Genomic DNA, 22,062 nt, shown 5'->3' on the forward strand with positions numbered 1-22,062 from the left:
AGCTTTTTGATACTCTCAACATTTTGAATAAAAAGATCAGAAAATGGAACCACTTTTACACAGTAATGAATTCCATTCTGTTGGGTAAACAAAGCTAAATTTTAAAACAGAGACCTGACATTTGTATAGCTCAAGAAGCTATTCTGTTCTTTTGGGGGTGGGCAGAGAAGGGAGGGCGCGTTGTTAGTACTTTACCACGGTGGGCCAAATAATGACCAAATCCACAATTCACATAAAAAGGAGACAAATCCATTTGGCCGCGTTCAACAGACAGCCACCGTTTCCAAGACATGGACAACAAAAATGCCCAATTTTTATGACCATTCCCCACCCTCCCCCCACAACAATTGATCCATCTAACAGAAAAGGGGGGTTGATGGAGGAGGCCCATGCCGCCATTATGGAGCTAACGCTTATTGACGGGAGCTACAAGGGCCTCCAAAAGTTACTCCAATTTCCGTCGAGCTTTTGTGCATCCGTTGTCCTGTCTGAAAGGCTCAGTTAGGTATTGTTGCAAAAAAAGTCTGCATCCACATTTGTTCCCCTCTAATTCATACTCGGCATTGTGAAGTTTCGCTATTCAGGGGCTGATTGGACAACACTCCTGACAATGGCCAAGCGATTAGTCTCTCAGCATGGGCTGGGGTTGTGGGTATAAACCTAGGGATGAGGCTGGAATTCACTGGGGCATTCAGCTTCCTCTAGGGGCCTTCCTGAGAGGCCGTGCCTCCTTGGCTGCAGGTAATGCATTCCTTCAGACCCGGGAAACCGAATCCTCGTAATTAGCGTGTCCAGAACGGGGCAGGCCGCCCCCTCCCTGTCAGTCGGCCCTCGGGGGCCCTGCAGCTTTCTAAGGAGCTCAGCCCCTGAAACGCTGCGGCCTTGTCGAATTGAAAACTTTTCCTGGGAGGCTTGGCGGGCCTGAAAATCGGCACGCCGGGGAGGGGAGCCGAGGGAGGGCCGCGATCGGCGCCACTTAACCCCTGGCTCGCCGACCCGCGCGCAGGACTCGCTGCCCGCAACCCCGCGCTTGGACCGCCACGTCGGCGCTCGGCGCTGCACCCCAGCGGCTGCGCGCGTCGCAAAGTGTACAGATGTCAGTCTGGTGTTTTACATGTCAGTAACTTGAATTCATTTCCATTTATTTTCCTATTGTTTTATATCATTTTATGACAATGTGCTGCATAATATAATTTAAATCTTTAATGTACAACTAATTCTCTACCATTAATTTGTCAACATGATTACTGGATATGCCACCCGGAGAAACAGGCTGACTTGAAATATGGATAAGACATTCCTATGTGTTTTCACGAAGGTTTAACATCGGAAATGACAAAGATCTACGGAGGGTTTTTTTTTTTTTCTTGGACTGTCTATAGTGAAAACTACAGTTTCACTGAGTCTCACTTAAACTGAGTAATTCCAGATTATCAGTGGGAAATAAGACACACGCACACCCTCCTTCTTGGAGAAATAATTAATTTAGGCAGCCCGGGTTTTCGCAGCCGCGGCCGGAAATGAGCCTCGGTCCAGCCCTTTGACGGAGAGGGATCCCCCCACCCCTCCCAGGCGGGACCGAGGCGTACGAGCGCGGGCTGGATGCCCTGCTGGAGGTGGGTGCTCCAGGCGCTGGGAGAGAAAGACAGCGCTCACCGGGTCCCGGGCCGCGTTACCGGGTCGTCTGCAGGAACCCAGGGCATTGAGGACCATACAAGAAAAAAGGGTAGGTAGGCATAGTGTTGCTGGGCTGCCCTGACTTCCGGGACCCCCCTAAACTTCCCCAAAACCCCAGCCTCCTTCTTTCGCTGGCCGTCGGAGCCTAGCTTGGGAAAAAAAAAAAAAAAACAAAAACCTGGTCCTTTCCTCCACGCCCCAGGAGGACGGACACCCTGCAACCACGAGCCAAATGATAACACCCAAATGCCTGCACCATTAAAAATTTAAAAAGCAGCAGCGGCACCCCCAAACCTTATTAAACATTCAAATAGAAAAATTAAGATATTCTGGGCAAAAGAAGTGTTTAGACAAAGGCTGTCTGCTTCAATTGCCCCGTTAAGCGGGGAACAGGCTGCTCGGAGAGAGAGTGACGGTGGATTCCATAAATTAACAGAAAATCCCTCTTCTCCGGAGCCCAAGTTATCTCTCCGTTGCCTGCAGCCCTGATTTAGAATGGGAGCCGGCTTGTTTACCGGTTTAATTAATGCTTCTTTTCAAGCGGGGAGGAGGGGAGGGGAAATGAAGAGACTTGGTGATAAACAGGTGTAGCCGGCCTGCAGCGAGCTCTCGGGGCCCGCGGCAGCCTCATCAGGCTTGACTGGGCATGACCCCGCCAGCGAAAAAGGTAGATGGCCCAGTTGGAAGCGCAGTAGGTGAGCATTATTTTAACTGCGAGCCTGTGATTGGAATGGCTTAAAGAGACAATCAGCACTTGGGTTTTTCTTCTTCCTCCAGAATGCATTCTGATTCCTTCCTGTTGCCGAGCGGAGGAGAAGCAGACCTTGACGATATAGGTCACAGGCCTTTTTTCCTCCTCTTCCTCAGGCTTCACCTCCAATGTAAGGGAAGAGCCACTTAAGGAGGAAAACTGGCTCTTGCCGCTGGCTGGGGACCGGCTCTCTGCTCTGGGGGGAAAAAAAAAATCCCTGGGCATTCTCTCTTTATTTACTTATTTCGGCTTTTAATTCCAAGAGCCTAATATCTAGGATTGGACTGTCCACCGCCTACGTGTTTCTGTGACCTTACAGATAACAGGCAAGCTTGGATGGAAAATGAAATTCAAGCGCCAGCTAATTTTAAAAACATAACTAAAAACTCATTCCCGAGGGGGGAAATGGCAGTTTCTGTAAGCACAGGCTGAACATGTTTTTAAATTAATAACTAGCCCTGGTATTTGCTAAATGATGGCTGTATCAGGGGGAAAAATTTTAGTCATTAAAAACAGCAGGTGCCCAAGGTGAGAATATATGTTTCATGACTTAAAGTCACCTGTCTGCTTTGCTTGCTGCCTTTCTCGGAGCCAGCATCCTGGAGAAACAAGTGAAACCAGAAGCTGGGTCTGTCTGCCATGCTGGCCTTTTGGAGAAAAGAGCCTTTTCTTTTTCTTTTTCTAACACTGCTAACATTTATCGAGTGCCTCCTGATGTCTCTGCCTGTTATTGGAAATTCTGACGGCTCCCCTACAAGGTGGTTATCCTCATCCCCATTTTTGAGAGGGGTTTAAACAATTTTAAGCGATTTTCCCAAGGTGAGGATGAGAACCAGGGTTTCTCTCATTCCAGAGCCCTCTTCTTTTTCAACCTCTGTATTGTAGCAGTGATCCTAAAAACCCACAATCACGTGGAGATGGGTATGTTGGTCTCCATAAAGACAGGTTATGTCCTTGCTTACAGGAGAGATCTTTCTGCCATCTGGAGACTTCTACACCAAGTTCAGGTTCCGGTCTGTGGAGGACCCAACATATGTACAAGCACAAAGTACTCTGCAGAACACAGAGAGATGTCTTTCTGGAAAGATTTCTAGACTGGGAATTAGGATCCTTCACTTTCACTGCTGTTTCCACTACCTATTAACATATGACCTTGAGCAAGTCACCTGTTACGGCAGAGTGAAGGTTCCTCACCTCTGATTGGGTACATTGCCTACCTGTCCCGCCCACCTCACACCCTCTGGCAGGGCCGAAATGAGCGAAAATGCATTGATCACTGTGAAGAGCTGTTCAAATGTATTTTTATGACTGACTTCCCAGAATTCTGAGGTCCTATTGAGACTCTACATTCATGTGTTTTGAAAAGAGTGAATTACTATACACGTGGGGGGATTTTTTTGGTCATATTAAAAAGCCCCCTTTGTTGTACAGCAGAAACTAACACAGCATTGTAAAGCAATTATACTCCAGTAAATTTTTCTTCAAATAAATAAAAATACAAAGCCCTTACTTCCTAATGTCTAAACATGAAAATCTTGGCTATATTAACAATGATGCTAAAAGTTCTAACGCATCCTACATTCTAAATCATAGACTTTTGATGGAAGAGACCATTTATTCTAAAAATTACATTAATGATGGCTAATGTCACATATAATACAAGCTCAGAGAGGTTAAATGATTTGCCCATCATTGCACATTTGTTTCCAGGCAAAGCTGGAAGTAGAACTTGGATCACTTTATGTCCAGAGGTGGTTCTATTCATAACATAATTGCTATTCACTTAACCCAGTCTTCAGCTCTCTCTGGAGAGACAAACTGCCAGGTTTAAATATTGGCTCTACCACCCCAGGAAACTTGGTAACCTCTCTAATAGTCCTCGCCTGATTGTTTGGCAGATGAAATGTAATAAGGCATGTAAGTATTTAGCACAGTTCCTAGCATATAATAAATGCTCAATAAACCCTCCTCAAATTTGAAATGCAGGATCCAGGGGACTTCCCTGGTGGTCCAGTGGTTGAGACTTTGTGCTTCTAATGCAGGGAGCACGGGTTCAAACCTTGGTGGAGAACTAAGAACCCATGTGCCATGTGGCACAGCTAAAAAGTAAAAACTAATAAAATTCAGGATCCAGGAAGAGAAACAAAAACAGCTGCGGGAAGGGGACTGACTTGGGTATGGCTGTCCCAACGCAGTGAGTTGGCCCAGGCTAAGTTGAAGGAAGAGACCAGCATGGCTGAGAAGAGGGACAGAGCCCTCCAGTTGGGGAGGATCTTCTGGAGTGAGTCCTGAGGAGCCAGGCCATTGAAATCCTTGGGCAGCCTGAGGGAGGAAGGGGAGGTACTGACTGAGAAGACAGAGGAAGCAGAAGGGGTACAACCAGGAGGGCTAGAGCAGCGGGGAGCAAACTGGGGAAGCCAGAACCCGGAAAGTGGCCGCCTCAGCATTTAGCCCATTGTGGATGGGTCCTCTGCAGTCTAGTCCCCAGAGACCTCGGCAGTGGTGGTTTCAGCCCCACGGGGAGAAGAAAGGATGGGGGTGGCTTGAGACAGAATGCTGAGGAGATACCATAAAAAATGCCTGGCTGACAGGAAGCTGTCTGAGGAAGAGAGACACCTGGAGAGGCTTGTGCTTGTGGTGCTGTGGGACGAAGCCTAGCTGAGGAAGGGGAGAGGCCAGCATCTGAGGGAAGGGAGAGTGGCTGACGGGGGAGCCGGCACCATTGCAGTGGGAGGCAGCTGTCTGTCAGGTTGCCTGGTCTCAGATCCTGGCTCTTCTGGCTGTAGACAGGGGCAGGCTTAGGGGGTGCTCAGGCTTCTTCTTTGCGGGCCTGTGGCAAAGGTTATGGGAAGATGCTCTGGCCCCAGGCCGGGGTTCCCTGCTGGGCTGGCTCTTTCCCTAGAGGGAAGAACAGGAGTTGCGGGTATCTGAGTCACCAGGAACCCTGTCTTGTGATCCAGTCTTCCCGGATGGGCTAGAAAGCTCTTGGGTGTTGTCAGAGCAGTGGTGTATTCCCCACTTGTGGTTTCTACCTCCTTAGTTTCCAGAGTTTCCAGCTAAAGGACCTCAAGATTGAGGGAGAAATATTACATCTGATTTTGGGAAAGTATCTGAGGAACTTGAAGTGGGGAATATGTCTATTCTCTCTTTCTGGCAGCCCCATGAAAGTGTGACAAATAGCAGATGTTCAGCAGCTGTACATTGAACAAATGAGCCAAGGGGGTACTTTCATCGCATGACATGAGGAAGGTGGCTTCTATGCTGCCTAAACTCAGGAGAGAGGGGAAAGATCTCTCCAAGTCGAAGGCCGCTTTGTCCTTTTCTATTTTGTCATCAGCAACAGTTTCTAACTGCCCGACTGGGTTATTGTAGGGATCAAAGAGTTATTTGATGTAAAGGTATACTGGACATGTTAAATAATGCTAAGGTAGTATTACCCTGTCTATTGAGAGAGCAAGGAATGTTATGTGAGGAATTTCATTATTGAAAATTTCAAGCATATACTAAAGTGCAGTGAACCCCCATGGGCCTGTCATTCAGAATCTACCATTATCAATTTATAGCCAATATTGTTTCAGCCTTCCCCACTCTCCAACCCCCACCACATAACCCTCACCCCATATGAGGCAAATCTCACATATCATAGTTTCACCTCTAAATATTTCAGAGTATATTTCTAAAAGATAAAGGATCTTTAAAAAACATAATCATAATTCCATTATCACATAAAACATCTATAGTATTAATAGTTTTTAATATCATCAAATACTGAGCCAAGGTTTAATTGTCTCATTTGTCTTACAAGTGGACTTTTACAGATGGTTTCACAAATTAGGATCCAAACAAGGTCAACACCTTGCATTTAGTTATCAGAAGAGGAACCTCTCCTGAGGATTTAACCTTGTCCTCCCAGCCTGCCAAAGCATGAAGATTTCTGGCCAAGGTTTGCTACACAGCCAGAGCAGTGGTTCCCAATTATCTTTTGACTATTGCTTCATCTCTTTGAAAGCCCATCTAAGGTTTGGGGACCCACAAAAAAGAAATGCTTCTTAGGGTACATTTAGAAGTGCTGGGGGACAGACATCTGCTTGTGTGAGTGAAGTCGCTCAGTCATGTCTAACTCTTTGCAGCCCCATGGACTATATAATCCATGGAATTCTCCAGGCCAGAATATTGGAGTGGGCAGCCTTTCCCTTCTCCAGGGGATCTTCTTAACCCAGGGATCAAACCCAGGTCTCCCGCATTGCAGGTGGATTCTTAACCAGCTGAGCCACAGGGAAGCCCCTGCTCATTTGAGGTGGAGTTCAAAACCAAGATTTTAGAAGCAAGCACTGAAATTCCTACCTCTTCCTTTCCCAAGTCCCTACTCCTCCTGTAAGGACCATCTTCATCACTATCATGTCAGGCCTTAGTCTATTCTCTCAGCTGAGCTCCTGTAGCATTTAGGACCTACCGCTTATTTTTTTTATCATTTGGCTTCTAATAAGGGAAGCCAACCTCTCTTGGAGGGTTAGCTGTTCTGCACACAATGTATATCTTGTGTCTTCAATGAAATTCCAAGTTCCTAAAGCTCAGGGACCCATAGCATCTGGCCATACTTGGTCCAAGTACCCAAGACCTGTAGGTGTCTGACATGTTTAAAATATCAATATCTACAATATTTATAATACGAACATCTCAAGCCAATATTCTTTAAATACTTGCTTGAATTTACTCAGTGGGGGTAGAACAGCACTGATTTGCTATTAATAAAAGTACATGCCTCTTCCTATGCATTCAAGTAATAGATTTACTGAATGTACTGAACATATTTGAAGTATTTTTTATTCTTATCAAAATAATGCATAGATGTGGTTACAAATCAAATGTCACACATGTGTTCATGATAAAAACACTATAGCTTCTTCCACCATCAGTCCACTTCTCGGAGGCAACCTCTCTGAGCTGTTTGAGTTTTAGTTTTCCCAATGGATCGAGGCTTGCCAAATTGGGGTGGGGGGGAAGTACAGGATGCCCCATTAAATTTGAATTTCAGATAAAAAATGAATAAATAGCTCCAAATATTGCATAATATTGTAATTTTTCTGACATTAGGTGGATTCCCCCATATAATGTGTAGAGGTATATACATCATACCTCTAATGTATTTGTATCTCTATTTCTTCCTTTACCAACTCATTAGGTGCTGTCTGGAATTCCGAGTGTGAAAGGATTTCAATGTTCAATATGTATATTCTATTCCATTTTTCTACCGTTTGCCTTTGTAACTTCAACAAAATGCTTAAACCTGTATTTGTTGATCCATCATCTTTCAGCAGTGCCCTTTGACTGCCTGTGCTGAGCTGAATTGCTTTCGTTGTGTCCGAATCTTTGCAACCCCATGGACCACAGCCCACCAGGCTCCTCTGTCAGTGGGATTCTCCTGGCAAGAATGCTGGAGTAGGTGCCATTTCTTCCTCCAGGGGATCTTTCCGATCCAGGGATCAAAACCATGTCTCCTGCATCGCCTGCATTGTAGGTGGATTATTTACCACTGAGCCACCAGGAAGCCCCTTGACTGCCTACTTTTAAATTAAAATATTGTTACTGAGATGGTTGGATGGCATCACCAACTCAATGGACATGAGTTTGAGCAAGCTCCAGAGGATGGTGAAGGACAGGGAAGCCTGGTGTGCTCCAGTCTACGGGGTAGCGAAGAGTCAGACACAACAGAGACTGAACAACATCGTTACTGATTTCCTAACCTTTCAGCTATTTTTCTTTCTTTTTCCAAGTCCTATCTTCTGCCACAATACTCGCACTTTCACATTAATAAGGTTGTTGAACTTTTGTTCTGTCCTGCTAGGACACAACCTAGTCTTCCAGGCTTTATCTAAAGGTTGACTCTTCAAATGGGAAATGGATTGTATTTACTTGTTATTCTTATGTAGTTTTATGTAAATACAGTAATAACGCTGGGATTACACTTCTTGCCTTTCAACTCAGTGTCAAGGAGAACATGTCCAACACCAAGTCAAATGGGTTTCATTCCTTACACTTCATCATTTCTTAATTTCATGTCACTTTTAGTTTGTTTCATAATTCAGATCTTGATTTTTTTAAGACCAATTTTCCCTTGGGGTTTCCAGTTGCCTTTCTTTTTTCTTGCATTATTTACCATTATCATATTCTTGTTTTAAATCTATCAGTTATATTCTTTAATCTCTTGAGAACTGCCTTTATCCTTCTTTCTTGGGGTCTTCTGGGATGCTGCTCCAATGTGGGCTGTTGTGGTCCAAGCTGCTGTGCACCTGACATCTGGAAAATTCTTTTTACTGCTCTTGTAGGTTACATCCCAGCTTTTCTTCTTTCTTCTATCTTAGGTCCTAGTGTTACTGAAATCTAGCCTCAAGTAACTTCCTAAGAAGGGGTGTGTTGGAGACAAACTTTATCTATTCTTGTTTTTTTCTAAAAACGCTTATGTTATCCTCCACTTGACTGAGGGTTTACATATAGGATCCTAAACTGAAAATAATTTTCCTTCAGAGTTTTGAAGACACAACTCCATTATATTCTGGCTCTAGTGTTGCTGAGAAGTCTGACACCATTCTGATTCCTGTTCATTTGTAGGAATTTGATCTTGCTCTCTGAGCCTTTTACAATCTACTCTGTATACTCAGCACTTAAATTTGGCCAGGATGCATCTAGCTGTCCATTTTGTGCAGTCACTGTTCTGGACACTCAGTAGCTGTCTCAATGGGATAGTCTTTCTTCAGCCCAGGGAAACTTCTACTGTACTTTCTTTGCTAATTTTCTCCTTTTTAATTTTTGCTTTTTTCTTTCTAGATAACTATTAGTTAGGATTATTCTTCTCTTTTACTTTTCTCTTTCATTTTATTTTCCTATCTTTCTATTCAATGCTTGGTGAGATTTCAACCACTTTCTAGTCCTTCCACAGAACAGTTTATTTCATCACTTGACTTTAGTTTTCAAGAGCTTCTTTCATTCTTCTTCTCAAAATCCCAGTTTTAGAATGTATTATCTTCCCAACCCTGAGAATTCTAAAAAAATTTTAAAGTCATCTTCTGTTTCCTGAATCCTGTTTCTCCAGGAGTGAGAGTTTTCTGCTTATTTTCATATATTTCCTTTATACTGGTAGTTCTCTCCTTACTCTTCACATATGCCTCCTTGGGTATCTTTCAATGTCAAATTCAAAAGAATGACAGATGGTGTGGAATTACTATGCAGTTGTGCATCCACCTTGCTTCAGTGGGCTTCCCTGAACCTTTCTGAGATTTTCTGGGTAAACCTGTCTCCTGTCTCCTCTGTTGCCTCTTATTCTGTGTGTGGTTTCCTTCAGCTGGTTCCTCTGAAAACTTCTCCTTGTATACCTGACATATTTGCTTATATCTCTTATATGTTGGTGGCCTCTACCTTCCTTCTTTAATATAACAAATTTACATCTTCTTGGAATTCTAAAACCCTAACAAAATTTTGGAAAGATAGGAGGCAAAGGTATGTCCTGGGTGCACCAACTGGAACTACAAGAAGATTAAGAAATTTTTATTTTCTTAATTTTACTTTTTTATCATCTTAATTCCTCCATCTTTCTACAGCTTGGTGCCCCTAAGCCAGGAGACTCACCTGAAGTTTAGAGTCTCCCCAGGAGTTATTCCCAGATGTTCAGCATCTCCTGGCCCTCACTCTTACCATGGTCCATATAAGCCAGAGCCTGTTTCCCCAGCTTTCTTTCTATATAGGTTTGAGGTGCCCAGAAGATAGAATGAGAACAACCCTTCCTTGGGCACCATCCTCTCCCCTCATCATAGGGCCTGAGAGGCTCTGCATGCTCTACAATACCACAGGCTCCCCTTCATCCTCACTTCACCCTTCATAACCCTCAGATCTCAGCTCCAGCACCGTTTCCTCAGAAAACCTTCTCTATTGTCCCTGACTTCAAATTCCTCCATCATATGGGGTCATGGAGCAACTTCTCTCCCCTTTACAGCATTTAACTCAGTCTGTAATATCTGTGAAGCAAGACCACAAATCTCTCTTTTCTGTTCACCTTGATGTCCTAGGCCCTTGAGCACAAACTGGCATATAGCAGGTGCTCAAGAAATCTCTCTTGAGCAAGTGAATCATTATGAAGTTACCCCCAGGAGAAACACTCCTTCAGCTAATTGACAAATAACCCACAGGGTGACCAGAGTGCAACCCCACACATGCTCCACCTCAGAGGTCTGATAACTCATGAGGCCCTCGTCAGCACTGACCAGGGCCTGAATCACAGGCTTCCGTGGGCACTTGTCTGAAGCCTCAGATCTGTTCATGGAGAGCTCCATGGTCAGGGAGGAGGATTCCAGTGTAGCCCTCAGGACTTGAGGCTCACATGGCCTTCTGACCACCCCAGCTTCTATAGGGACTTTGGAACAGACAAAGTTATGACTCATCTCCAGACAAGGTCCCTGAAGCTTGGAAGGAGGGCAAACAGCCAACATACCCAAAGGGCCAGGAGGAACTTTCTTAGTTGAAGCCGTAGTCCCCCGCAGGGAGTGGGGGTCCAGAGGCTGCCCAGAACCAATGGCGACATACCTGGCTGGGAACAATGGAGCCCCACACCTCAGCTACCTTTTCGCCTCTGGTTTCCCAACAGTGAGGCTCTTATTAAATTTGGGATTACCATGTGTAAAGGACAGTGTGAATTTTGTTTGCTCTGCCATGTAACTTGCCTTTCCAAACAGTCAGTCAGAGCTGCAGTTAATCTACTGACCATGGGCTTAGCCGGCAGGTGGCCAGGAGGCCCCACCAAATTCCTCCGAACCCTTTGTTACCTGGCCTGGAAGGAGAGATCGCTTGTTTGGGAAGTGTTTCTCCTCCCTCGGAACATTTTCTGTATTAAGAGTCTTTTGTCACCATAAAGCTGAAGAGGGGATTATGATGGGTAGGCTTCACCCAGATTGTTTTCTCCAGATGGGAATGGTGTGCTGGCTGGCCTAATGAAACCTTTTTTCAGGGGACAATGCCTTTCCATTAAATTAAAGCTGAAGCTTCAACAATGCCTCTGAACAAACTCTCATTTGAATATTTAATTTGGGATAGAAGGAGCTAAGTAAACACCTCTCTCCCCTCAGCCCCTTTTTGGAGACCCCCCTTGATGGAAAACCTAAGATAGAAACTTGAGTTGTAGATGTCAGGTTAGTAGTTATTGCTGCCACCATCAAAGATAGAAAAAAAAATCTAAATCTAACATTGACCTCAAAGAATGTTGTTTACTCCTAAAACTGTTTATTCCTAAAAATTCCAGAAGTGAATGCTGATCAGATTTTTGTTTAGTCACTAAGTTGTGTCTGACTCTTTGCCAACCTCATGGACTGCAGCACGCCAGGCCTCCCTATCCCTCACTATCTCCCGGAGTTTGCCCAAGTTCATGTCCATGGAGTCAGTGATGCCATCCAACCATCTAATCAGATTAGCAGTCATATAAAATCTTCCCAGATAAAATCTTGGCACTAGTGGCAGAGAACCCATCTGCCAGCACAGGAGACTTGGGTTCAATCACTGGGTCAGGAAGATCCCCTGTAGGAGGGCAAGGCAACCCACTCCAGTATTCTTGCCTGGAGAATCCCATGGACAGAGGAGCCTGGAGGGCTAGAGTCCACAGCGTTGCAAAGAGTTGGACATGACTGAAGTGAGCAAGCAAGCGAAAATCTGTCTGTCCTGAGCCTTGCAAGTAACAGAGACCTTTGGGATGATCACCCTCCCCACCCCAAGTGCTCAGGATCCACAGCTGAGACCATAGATCCTCAGGGAACAGTGTGCTGCCTCGAACCCTGCCCAAGTTCCTCCTTTTCTTCTTCAGGGGTTCTCTAAGATAGAGATATATGTTTAACTAGGCTCGATTCTTTTTTGTTTTGTTTTTTTTTTAATGGCTGCAGTGACGCTCAAAAGCACTGTATGGAAAAGGAGTTTTCTCCACCCTCCTCCTCTACCTGGCAACCAGGCAGCGAGGCAACAGGCACCCAAGAGACAGAGTTGTGTGTGGGCTCCTTTGTGCTAAGAGTCAGAATTATCCCAGAATAATTTCTCTGTGGATCATCTGTACAATTTTCTTGTCCCTACTCATAGCACATCAGCTAACTCTTGGTCTCCTTTTCACCTCTGGCTTCCTGGGGAAGACCACCCATCTTTGTTTTGTCCTCCCAGAGATGGTCATCAATGCCAACCAGGCTATGTGCTGGCCTTTCCGCCTCTCTTCAGTTTTCCTTCATTTTCATCTTCTTTGCCTCTGGTGGGGATGATCAGAAGCAGCTTAATCACAGTGGGAGGGGATGAATTCTCACCCTGGCACACTTGATCTGTCAAGAGCTAACTTTCTGCCTTGCCAGTGGGGAAGCAAAGAGGACCCAGAGAAAGATTTACCTGGCCTTTGCTGACCTGGTGGCCCTTGAGCTTAACCTCAGCCCAGTTGAGCTGGAGTAGCTGTCAGAGCCACAGTGCTGGATACCATCTAACCAAATTCTCTACATGCATCCTGGGGGTTAGCAATCAAGTCCTAAGGCAAAGGAAGCATTTAAAGTGATTTTAGAGACTGGCCACTAGGACCAACCAACCATTTCTACCACTTGGGGTCCTGGGCAGCCAGAGCCTAAAATCCAGGAAAAGCTCCTTCCCAGGCAGGACCTGTGCGGGGGTGGGGGGAGGGTGTGCATCACACACATATGCATACACAGTCTGGCACACAACTTTTGATTGGCAGCTGACCCCCAGTCTCTCTGGAGTGGGGGCCCGGATGTGTCCACACTGGAGGAGTGGAGTGCCTGGCATCTGGTCAAATCACAAGCGTCCCAGAGCTCAGAACCCCTTGCTCAGACTCAGCTTTCAACCGTTGCTTGGCTTCCACAACTCTACAGTCTTTAACAACCACACACTGGCAATGCCACCCTACTTCTCCTATGCATTCAAATTAACCAGTGAGCCGTCTTTCTTGGGGTGCCTTTCCTCCAGGTAGGAGGAATCCCAGGCAGAGTGGTGGCCAGGGCTCCTCTGGGCATACCATTTCCTCAGGGGAAATGGTACAAGGGCAGGGATGGGCAGGCAGCCAGCTGCCCTCTCCTTAATTTCACCTAAGTCTCACCCTCCTCGTCTGTAACAAGAGGGATGATAACAGTAACAATGTCAGAGGATTGTTGTGAAGATAAAGTGAGATGATATACAGAAAGCCCTTAACAAAAGGCCTGGGGCACAGTAAGCACTTAAGTTGCTTCTACCGTTTCCCTTTGGGTCCATCCAGTCCTCATTAGGGGCTTTCTGTCCTTTAGTCCCACGATTGTATTAATAGAAAATGTGATCTCTGAGGATAACTTTTAGAGGTATTTTTTGGGAGGTTTGTGACATTTCTGCCAATTCCTGAGTGCAGCCCAGAAAAGAGGGTTGAGATGGGGCCAGAGAGATGTCCCAGGCTGGCTCTTGCCCAGCCTCCTTTCTCTGGCCTCCCTTTTCCATCACCTACTATGTGCCTGGTGTTAGGCTGCCTCGTGAATGAGGCACTACCCCTGCTCTCGTGGGTCAATGCACTGGCCCTGGGGCTCTCAGGGCCCATCAGTAGGGCCAGGCTCCTGTGTCAGAGCCCTCAGTGAGGTCCTGCACTTGGCACACGCTGCAAAGACAGACCTGGGATTCTCCTTCCATGTCTGCATCCGCCAGTATAGGAATGCTTTCACGCCAGGTCCTTGGAAAGGCCACATCAGGCCAGCAGTCCCGATGCCCCCACTTCTCCTGCATAAAGTCCAGCCCTCTAGGCTGAACAGATGCTCATTCCTCACTATCCAGCCCTCAGCTGTCTCCGTGTTCTCCCTTCACCTGTCCACCTCCTGTCTATTACATCTTCTGACGAACTTCCAACTTCCTTTCCTGAATCCCCCAGCCTCCTCAGCAGCCGGAGTGAGCTTCTAAACAGAGAAGCCAAGACCATGTCACTCCTCCAGTGGTCCTGGCTTCCTCTCTGGGCCTACAAGGTCCTGCACACCCCTCGTGTCATTCTCTGCTCACCCGACATGCCCCATGCACCTGCATTCTGCACGCTTGGTCCTGCCTTGGGGCCTTTGCACTTGCTATTACCTCTGCTTTCACTGCTCTTTCTTCCAGTCTCCAAAGGCTGGCTTTTTCATTACAACTAAAGTGGTGCCTCCTTCAGGAGAACTTCCCTGACCTTATATCTAAAGAAGGCCCAGTCACTTTCTAAAATATCAGTGTATTTTACTGTCTTCACCACATCTCTCCTGATTTGAACTGGTCGGGTTTGTGCATATGTAGTTTGCCTCTCCCCCTCCACTGAATGCCGCTCCGGGATCACAGAATTAGTCGCTCTAGTTCACGACTCTCCCCTGAGTGCCATTCACCTGTTAGGATGAGTGAACCAATGACTCTTTACCTCATTTAACTCACATTCCTGCATTTCCTGCAAGTCTACATTTCCTGAAATCTTCATGAGCTTCATGCTCCTGGTAGGGCCTTTCCTTCTCCTGCCAGGACTGTTGTGGCCTAATATAAACCCTGCCCTCTCTTTCAAAAGGTTCTTGCTCCTTCTGCCGATCTCTAACAATCCTTAGCCAGTCCTTCTCCATGGATTTGCTGCACTTGAGGACAGGCTCTGTCTCCCTTCTGAGTTTATAAGCACCATGTGGGCAGGGACCCCACCTGCCTAGTGCTCCAGTTCCCCTGCACAAGGTGGACATGCCATCAGGTGCGTGCACTGCTTAATCAGGACGGCCCTCCTGGCTCAGGTAACCTTGTGAAGCTGATGAGTGGCTTCTGACACTTGGATTCCCCCATTTCTGCTCTTTCCTCTGGTCTTGGGCCCCTTTTCCTCCTCTAGGTTCCTTCCTCTCTCTTACCACCTGCTCTACATCCCCTCCCCCTTTCAGGCCTCACTTCAGATCTTTCACACCCAGGACCAGAACATCACTTCTCCCAGAGGAGCCTGATTCTGACAATGACCCCTGCCTGGAGTTCAGAAGGCGGTCTTTGGTGGAATTTCGGTATTAGCAACATGTTTCTTTCCTACCTGAGAACTTTCCTCTGCTCCTTAAATCTTGCCTCCTAGACAATTACTTGTGGAGAAGGCAATGGCACCCCACTCCAATACTCTAGCTTGGAAAATCCCGTGGATGGAGGAGCCTGGTGGGCTATAGTCTATGGGGTTGCTGAGAGTCGGACAAGACTCAGCGACTTCACTTTCACTTTTCACTTTCATGCATTGGAGAAGGAAATGGCAACCCATTCCAGTGTTCTTGCCTGGAGAATCCCAGGGACGGGGGAGCCTGGTGGGCTGCCGTCTATGGGGTCACACAGAGTCGGACACGACTGACGTGATTTAGCCGCAGCAGCAGGCAATTATTTGCTCTGCATTTGTGGAGCTCAATGGGGCCTCAGACCAGGATAGAGGCCAATCTCTGACCCCACCTCGGGTCTTCCCCTGAATATTCCCAAGTGTGCAGATCCCAGAAAAAACAATATGACTGAAAGGCTAGAGGTTATGGCCACAAACAGGAATCTATTTCCTATCCTACAGCCCTGTCCAGTCTAGCTACTGACACCACCTCCTGCTCTGAGAGAATAAGAGGATGCCAGGCAATGTGGGGGCTCAAGAAGTCATCAGGATATGAAGGACCTCCCCCATTTCCAGGTGCCCATAAATGTGCAGACCATGAAGCTGGAAGTGGAGGAGAGCGAGTCGCCATCCTCTCCCAGTTTGTCCCCCTCACGCCTCCCACATCCCAGGCCTCATGGGGGAGGGTAAGGTAGATTAAGGGAAAGGGCTTACATTCCCAGAGCAGAAGGTTCCGACTTTTAGGTTGACCTCTTGCAATTTTATGAGGAAGCCACGAGCAAATCCCGTCCATTCTACATCACACACACACTTTGAGTCAGTTTGCTCCTCTTTTCCCCATTGTCACTCACGTCCCCTGCCCACATGGCTGCTTTCTTTCACCAGGACCACATTACTGGAGCCCCCTCACTGGAATCTCCACTCCCTTGAAACTACTCCCCACCCAGCATTCAGACTGATCTTTTAAAAAATGTCCCTCTGGCTATATCATTCTCATAACTCCAAACCCTTCAATGACTGCTCATCAGACTCCAAATAAAATCCAGTCTTACTAAATCCTGCACAAGTTGGCTCTTGGCCATCTCGTGCCCCTCCTCATAAGGCCTCTATGACACACTGACCTTGCATTCATCCTCAGCCTCCACAAGCTTCGGGCCACCTAAACCCCTTGGACCCCCTGTCATCTGTCTGTGTGATGGCTCCTTTTCTCAACCGAGACCCCTCAGAGAGGCTTTTTCCCACCAGCCTGTCTGAGGTAGGCTATTACTCTCTACCAATAGCACCCTATATGTTTTCCACTGAACTCACTATAATTTATTTTATAATTGCACTGCCACATTTATTATTTACAATGCAAGTCACTCATGTGGAGAGCGGTTTTGTCTTTCTGACTAGGCCCCAGCATGTCACGGGGGTCTTTCTTTTTCACTATTAGATCCCCAGCAGCTAAAAGGGTGATGGCACACAAAAATATTTATAAGTGAATAAACATGGAGGTACTCAGACCCCCACTGTTCCTCTTCTCCCTACACTGGTGACTGAGGCAGCACTCCCCCCACAACCAGCCTGGGGCAGAGCAAGGTGAAACAGCTGGGTCATTCTAGAACTCACAAAAGAAAGTCTCCCGAGAACTACTATTCTCTAGGGACAAGCTAAGGTGGGACAACTCTTTCCTGGTAGTATCAGAGAATTCTTATTCTCTGAGGCAATCAAAATCTCTGACCCTGATTGATGATGGAATGTTTTTATCTTGACTACTTTAGAATTTAGCATGAAATGGGAAATTATCTAGTTCAAACAGGAAAACACATGTCCAGAGAGATCAAGTAGTTTGCCTAAAATCACCTGTTTGTTACTGGGGAAGCCCAGGCTAGAACCTAGTTATTCTGGATCCATTGTACTTCTTCTTGCAGCCCATTTTCTCTTGTGTTCTCTCCCAGGAGCCTGTGAGGGATTTGCCTTTGCCGAGACTGATTTTTCTTAAGGGTGAGTGAGGCCTGTGGGACCTGAATCCTATTTTTGTCTTTTTACAATATTAGTCACTATGTAACTCAACATGTTTTAGGCAAAGCATTATCTCAAAAGTTTTAGTACCTCAAGATATGCTTAAGGGATGCAGAAAAGTACATCAGAGAGAAAAGCTCAAGGTTGTATCAGCTGTCTACTGCTGTGTAACAAACTGCTCCTGAACTCACTTAGTTGCTTAAAACTATCCTTTATTAGCTCATGAGTCTGTGAGCCATTCGGGTTGGTCTCACCAGGCTTGCTTGCATGCCATAATGAGCAACTGAGTTGGCCAGGGACTGTTTGATCCTGGACGCCTTTGCTCACAGGGCTGGAATGATGGGGTGAGTGGGTCACATGTCTTCAGTGTATAGCAGGATAGCTTGGACTTTTTCACATAGTATTTGGGTTCCAAGAGAAAACCCCAATGTGCAAGTGATTTTCAAACCTCTGCTGTACTCATGTTTATGAACATCTCATTGGCTAAAGTAAGCCAACATAAATTCAGAACCAAGGGGTGGAGAAATAGATTCCATTTCTTGATGGGGAGGAGCTGCCAAATATCGCTGCCATTTATTTTTCAACCATAAGGGCACAGTCAGATAAATCCCTTCAGTATCATATTTATATTAAGAATATGAAACCACCCTATGGTTTATCTAGTCTGTTGGGGGTGAGGGAGGGAGGATGAAAATGTAATAGGGAAGAACAAATCTGATTCCATATTAGATCTGTCTCTTTTACTTTAACCTTTGTATTTTATTGCTTTTGCTTTAAGACTGTTGCCTTTAGCCTGAAATATACTGGCTAGCCTATTCTCAAGGCTCTCTAACCTTTAAGGGTATAACACTTTTCTGTTCATATAAAGATAAATAGTTGCAGAAAAAAGAATATTTATCTTGATGGAGGTTCACAGGAATATGGTGACTTGACCTGCATGGACAGCTGCAAGAACAAAGCATTCCTACACCAAGAAGTCTGCAACAACCAATCACTCCTCTCCCTCACTTTGCCTTTAAAAATGCTTTACTGAAATCTTTGGGGCAGTTTGGGTTTGGGGGCTCATTTATTCTGTGTGGCCCTTCAATAAAACTCTCTCTGCTCCAAACTTTGTTTCAATATTGTTTGACCACACTGTGCAGGATACAGGATCTTGTACTAGGTAACAGAAGTAGGGCTTAGGAGTAACCTGATTGTGAGGTGAGGCCAAAACACTGACAGCAAGGAGGAAGGCAAGCTGGAGCCCCTTAAACCTTTGTCACTCAGCCTGGTGGTCCCCCACAACCTGAAGTGGGCTGAGTAGGAATAGCTGGGCAGACAGCAAAGACATGGGTTACTTGGGAGCTGTGAGCGGCTTCATTCTGCTGTCTCCTGGCATCCTTAGATGCTGCTTATATAAACAGCTTGGCCAAGAATAGAGAGAGAGAGCGAGCGAGCCTCAGCCTTCCACTCAAAACATAGGCTGGTCAGGGCTGTGGCCTCTGCTCCTAAAAATAAAGCCTGTAAAGGGAATGAAGGCTAATGCACCTGGAGGTGAAACCACAGGTCAGGTGGGCAAAGCTTTTAAATGGACTGTCTTTAAATGGACTGTGTCGGGGACAGCACGGTGACATTTCCCCCAAGCTCAAGGAGAGCTTGGCCATCAGAAGGCTGACTGCAAATCACGATCGCCATGGGCTGAGCTCACTTTCAGACCCTGCCCAGGTTCCAAATTTCTCACATCGGTAGCCAGCAAACAATCACAAAATAGAATCTAACTGACAAAGCCCTTCTAAACCCCAGAGGCGAACCTCACACAACAAACCAGTATGCTCAGACTCCTTCACCCATTCTGCCCGTGGACCTGGCCTGGGATGGAGAGGTGACAGTGGCCACCAGGAAGGCCTGGGGGCTTCCAAACGAGGTGAGGGAGGGCCGCAGCTCAGAGGCTTTTTTCTTGGAGCTCCAGACAAATTAAAAACCTCCTTACCGGCCATTCATTCGGAGGAGGCTTCTTCCTTCCTCCTCAGGGGGGCTGCAGTGTTGGAAGGAGATCAGATTCTGGAAGGCCTGGCCTCCTGGAGCTCTCAAGGAGGGGGAACCTGAAAGAATGGATAGAGAAAGGCCCTAACCCTGAGGAGATTGGCAGGCAGGGAGTGGGGGTAAAGTGCAGCCCAGGTCACTGGGAAAAAAGAAATCTCAAAGTAAGGGAGTGGGGGAAAGTTCCACTTCCAGCCTCATTATGAAAGGAGCTTGGGTATAGAGAGGGGCGGGAGAGCCTGAAAGAGGGAGAAAAGGGAAACGAAACATGGCAGAGAGCAGAAGAGATTCTTGTGGGGCCTGGGCTGTTTGAAGGAACATGGGCTGGCAAAGGGGCCGCCTCTTTCAGAACCGTAGAGACCTGGAAGCCCATTGCCTGGAACTCCCAAAGAGGGAGGGCAAAACGCCCTATTAAGGGTGGGACGAATTGATTTCCCAAAGAACAGCACCATTTCCTCCAAGCGCCATCTCCAGTCCTCCTTAATCTGCCCTGGAGGCAGCGGGTGACCTCCGAGGAGGCCCCTGGAGGTGTCTTTGTTCTGGGGCATTCTGCAGCTTGCCCCACACCCACCCCTTGCACCTGGGCAGTAGCCTCCAGGTGCACTTGTCCATCCTTCGCTGGCTGGCCAGGAGGGATGGGAGGATGCCTTTGTATGTGAAAAGCCACGAATCCTTCGACTTCAGTTTTCCGTTCCACTTGACACATCGGCTGATGGTTTTCCTATACACTCCTACGGCCACAGAGACCTGCTCCCAGGGGGGTAAAATAGTTTAATCTGCAACACTTTATCTGGTAAGACAAGTTTGTGACTGAGTCTACCTAGCGGGCTGACCCTCACTATTTATTCATGGCCAGAACCCTGCTAGTCGAAAACTCGGCTGGGCCCTGGCATCCCCAGGTGTCCCCCGCTGAGTCCTAATCCAATCCCTCAGGTTTGCTAATTTAATTGTGTAATGGTCCACACCTGAGACATCCCCGAACTATCTTGAGGACATTACTTGGCTTAAAAGACTAATAAAGAGTATTAAGGCAGAGACTTAGACATTGAAAGCTTTCTCCATCTCAAAAACATCTGAGTCAAGCAGAAGAGAACTGAAGCGGGGATGGGGAATGGGCGGGGGAGACCTCCAAGTTACAAAAAGCAACAAGAAGTAATTAAAGTTCTTGCCGAGTGATTCTGAAATATGTATTTAGCCCTTGTAAATTAAATACCCTGGGTTTTTAAAGAGCGATTTCCCTAAACATCTATTATTCACATCAGTAGGACAGACGGTAAGCCACTCTAAGATTTATGGAAGCTAAAAGACTTCCTAAGCTAAAGGTTAATGAAAGTGTAATTCGAATCATGAAATCTTTACGTGTCGGCTCGGTTTACACCGAGGGCTCATTAGGGATGCCTCGGGTCCGGCGGGCGGCCCGTGACGTCACGGCGGGTATTTAAATGGGCGGGCCCGGGCTGCTCTGCATGTAATTCTTTAAAAATATAAAAGCCTCCCTCTCTTTCGTCCTCTGTCTCTCCAGCTGTAACAACTTCACCGACTGTCTTGGTTCCACCCCGAGGATTTTCGCTGAGAACACGGTTAGAGGGAATCAGGAAGCAGAGAAAAGGTCACAAATAAGCACCTCAGGAACAATGAAAGCTTTTCTCTATGCAACAGTGGGAGCGTTGCTAGAAAAAACTGGAAAGGTATTAATCAGAAGTGGCTATAAATCCTCTGGAGTTTTGCTCTTAGAAAACTCCTCAGAGAAAGTCTTGAAGGAAATGCAGGTCAAAGCCCAAAAAAGCTCTTGATCAGAGATTGCCGGAGGAAAATCTTCCCGGACGTCGTTTAATAGGCAGCAATCACCCCAGGAGTGGGGAAGCCAAGTACGCTTGAAACATGGTTGCAATTCCTAATAGATCTTGCCACACTTAAGGCACTGCAAGCTCCGTCCAACGAACAGCTGAAGCTAGCTGGCGATTCATAAAGCCAACAGTTTAAAGTTTATTATGATGAAAGCACTTAATGACAGCCATCGCTAGGGGCCCATCATTTATAAAGCTGTGCTGAGTATTAGACATGTAGCATGACCACCAATTTTATGTCACAATTGCTACCATAAAATGACCTTTGGTGATTTTTGCTGCATGTGGTGGACAGCTCTTCCTTCACATTAGTGCTCTGTGGCTTTCTTTGCAGACTATTATGCTGTCTAACGCTTATTTGGCACTGTCGTGAGCCTCAACCCTTGTTATTACCCCAAAGGCCTGTCTTAAAAAAAATAAAAAGAACTCATGCTCTATAACACCACTCCAATAATTTACAGTTCTTACCAGCCTGGGTTAGTGTAATATTTTAATGCAAATATGCTTTGCCATTGCATTTTATTTAAAAAGAAAAAAAAAGTTCCCATGTTTCTGGCTAGGACACTATCCTTTTGATGGAGTCCACTGAAACCAGCCTCTTATTCCTTGGTTAGGTCTCATTGAATGGGCACTCCTTTCCCTGCTTGCTTAAAAACACCTCCAGGAAAAAAAAA

General features: G+C 46.4%; 1 protein-coding gene and 1 long non-coding RNA gene across 12 annotated transcripts in view; one reads left to right on the top strand and one right to left on the bottom strand.

The window, feature by feature from the left end:
* Nucleotides 1-20,519, bottom strand: part of LOC147363395 (uncharacterized) — a 42,322-nt gene extending 21,803 nt beyond the window's left edge. For 2 of the 11 annotated variants that reach the window (XM_086327194.1, XM_086327192.1), the window contains exons 1-2: nucleotides 19,991-20,151; nucleotides 19,492-19,603 (exon numbers count right to left, since the gene is read on the bottom strand). In XM_086327194.1, coding sequence (XP_086183320.1) covers nucleotides 19,492-19,603; nucleotides 19,991-20,009 — 131 coding nt within the window. In that variant the 5' untranslated portion in view covers nucleotides 20,010-20,151. Of the gene's footprint in view, nucleotides 1-2,002; nucleotides 2,625-4,452; nucleotides 4,751-5,015; nucleotides 5,327-19,491; nucleotides 19,604-19,990 lie in introns of those variants that run through there. The other 9 variants (XM_086327190.1, XM_086327191.1, XM_086327189.1 and 6 more) reach the window with 9 other exon arrangements.
* Nucleotides 1,563-21,828, top strand: LOC147363396 (uncharacterized). The gene is made up of 3 exons (XR_015137040.1): nucleotides 1,563-1,726; nucleotides 17,459-17,504; nucleotides 21,064-21,828. It is a non-coding gene; the product is annotated as an uncharacterized LOC147363396 (long non-coding RNA).
* Nucleotides 21,829-22,062: the final 234 nt, after the last annotated feature.

The sequence above is a fragment of the Bos grunniens genome, chromosome 11 (assembly GCF_055505025.1).
Source record: "Bos grunniens cultivar Pamir isolate PY7600 chromosome 11, Bosgru_T2T1.0, whole genome shotgun sequence".
NCBI lineage: Eukaryota > Metazoa > Chordata > Mammalia > Artiodactyla > Bovidae > Bos > Bos grunniens.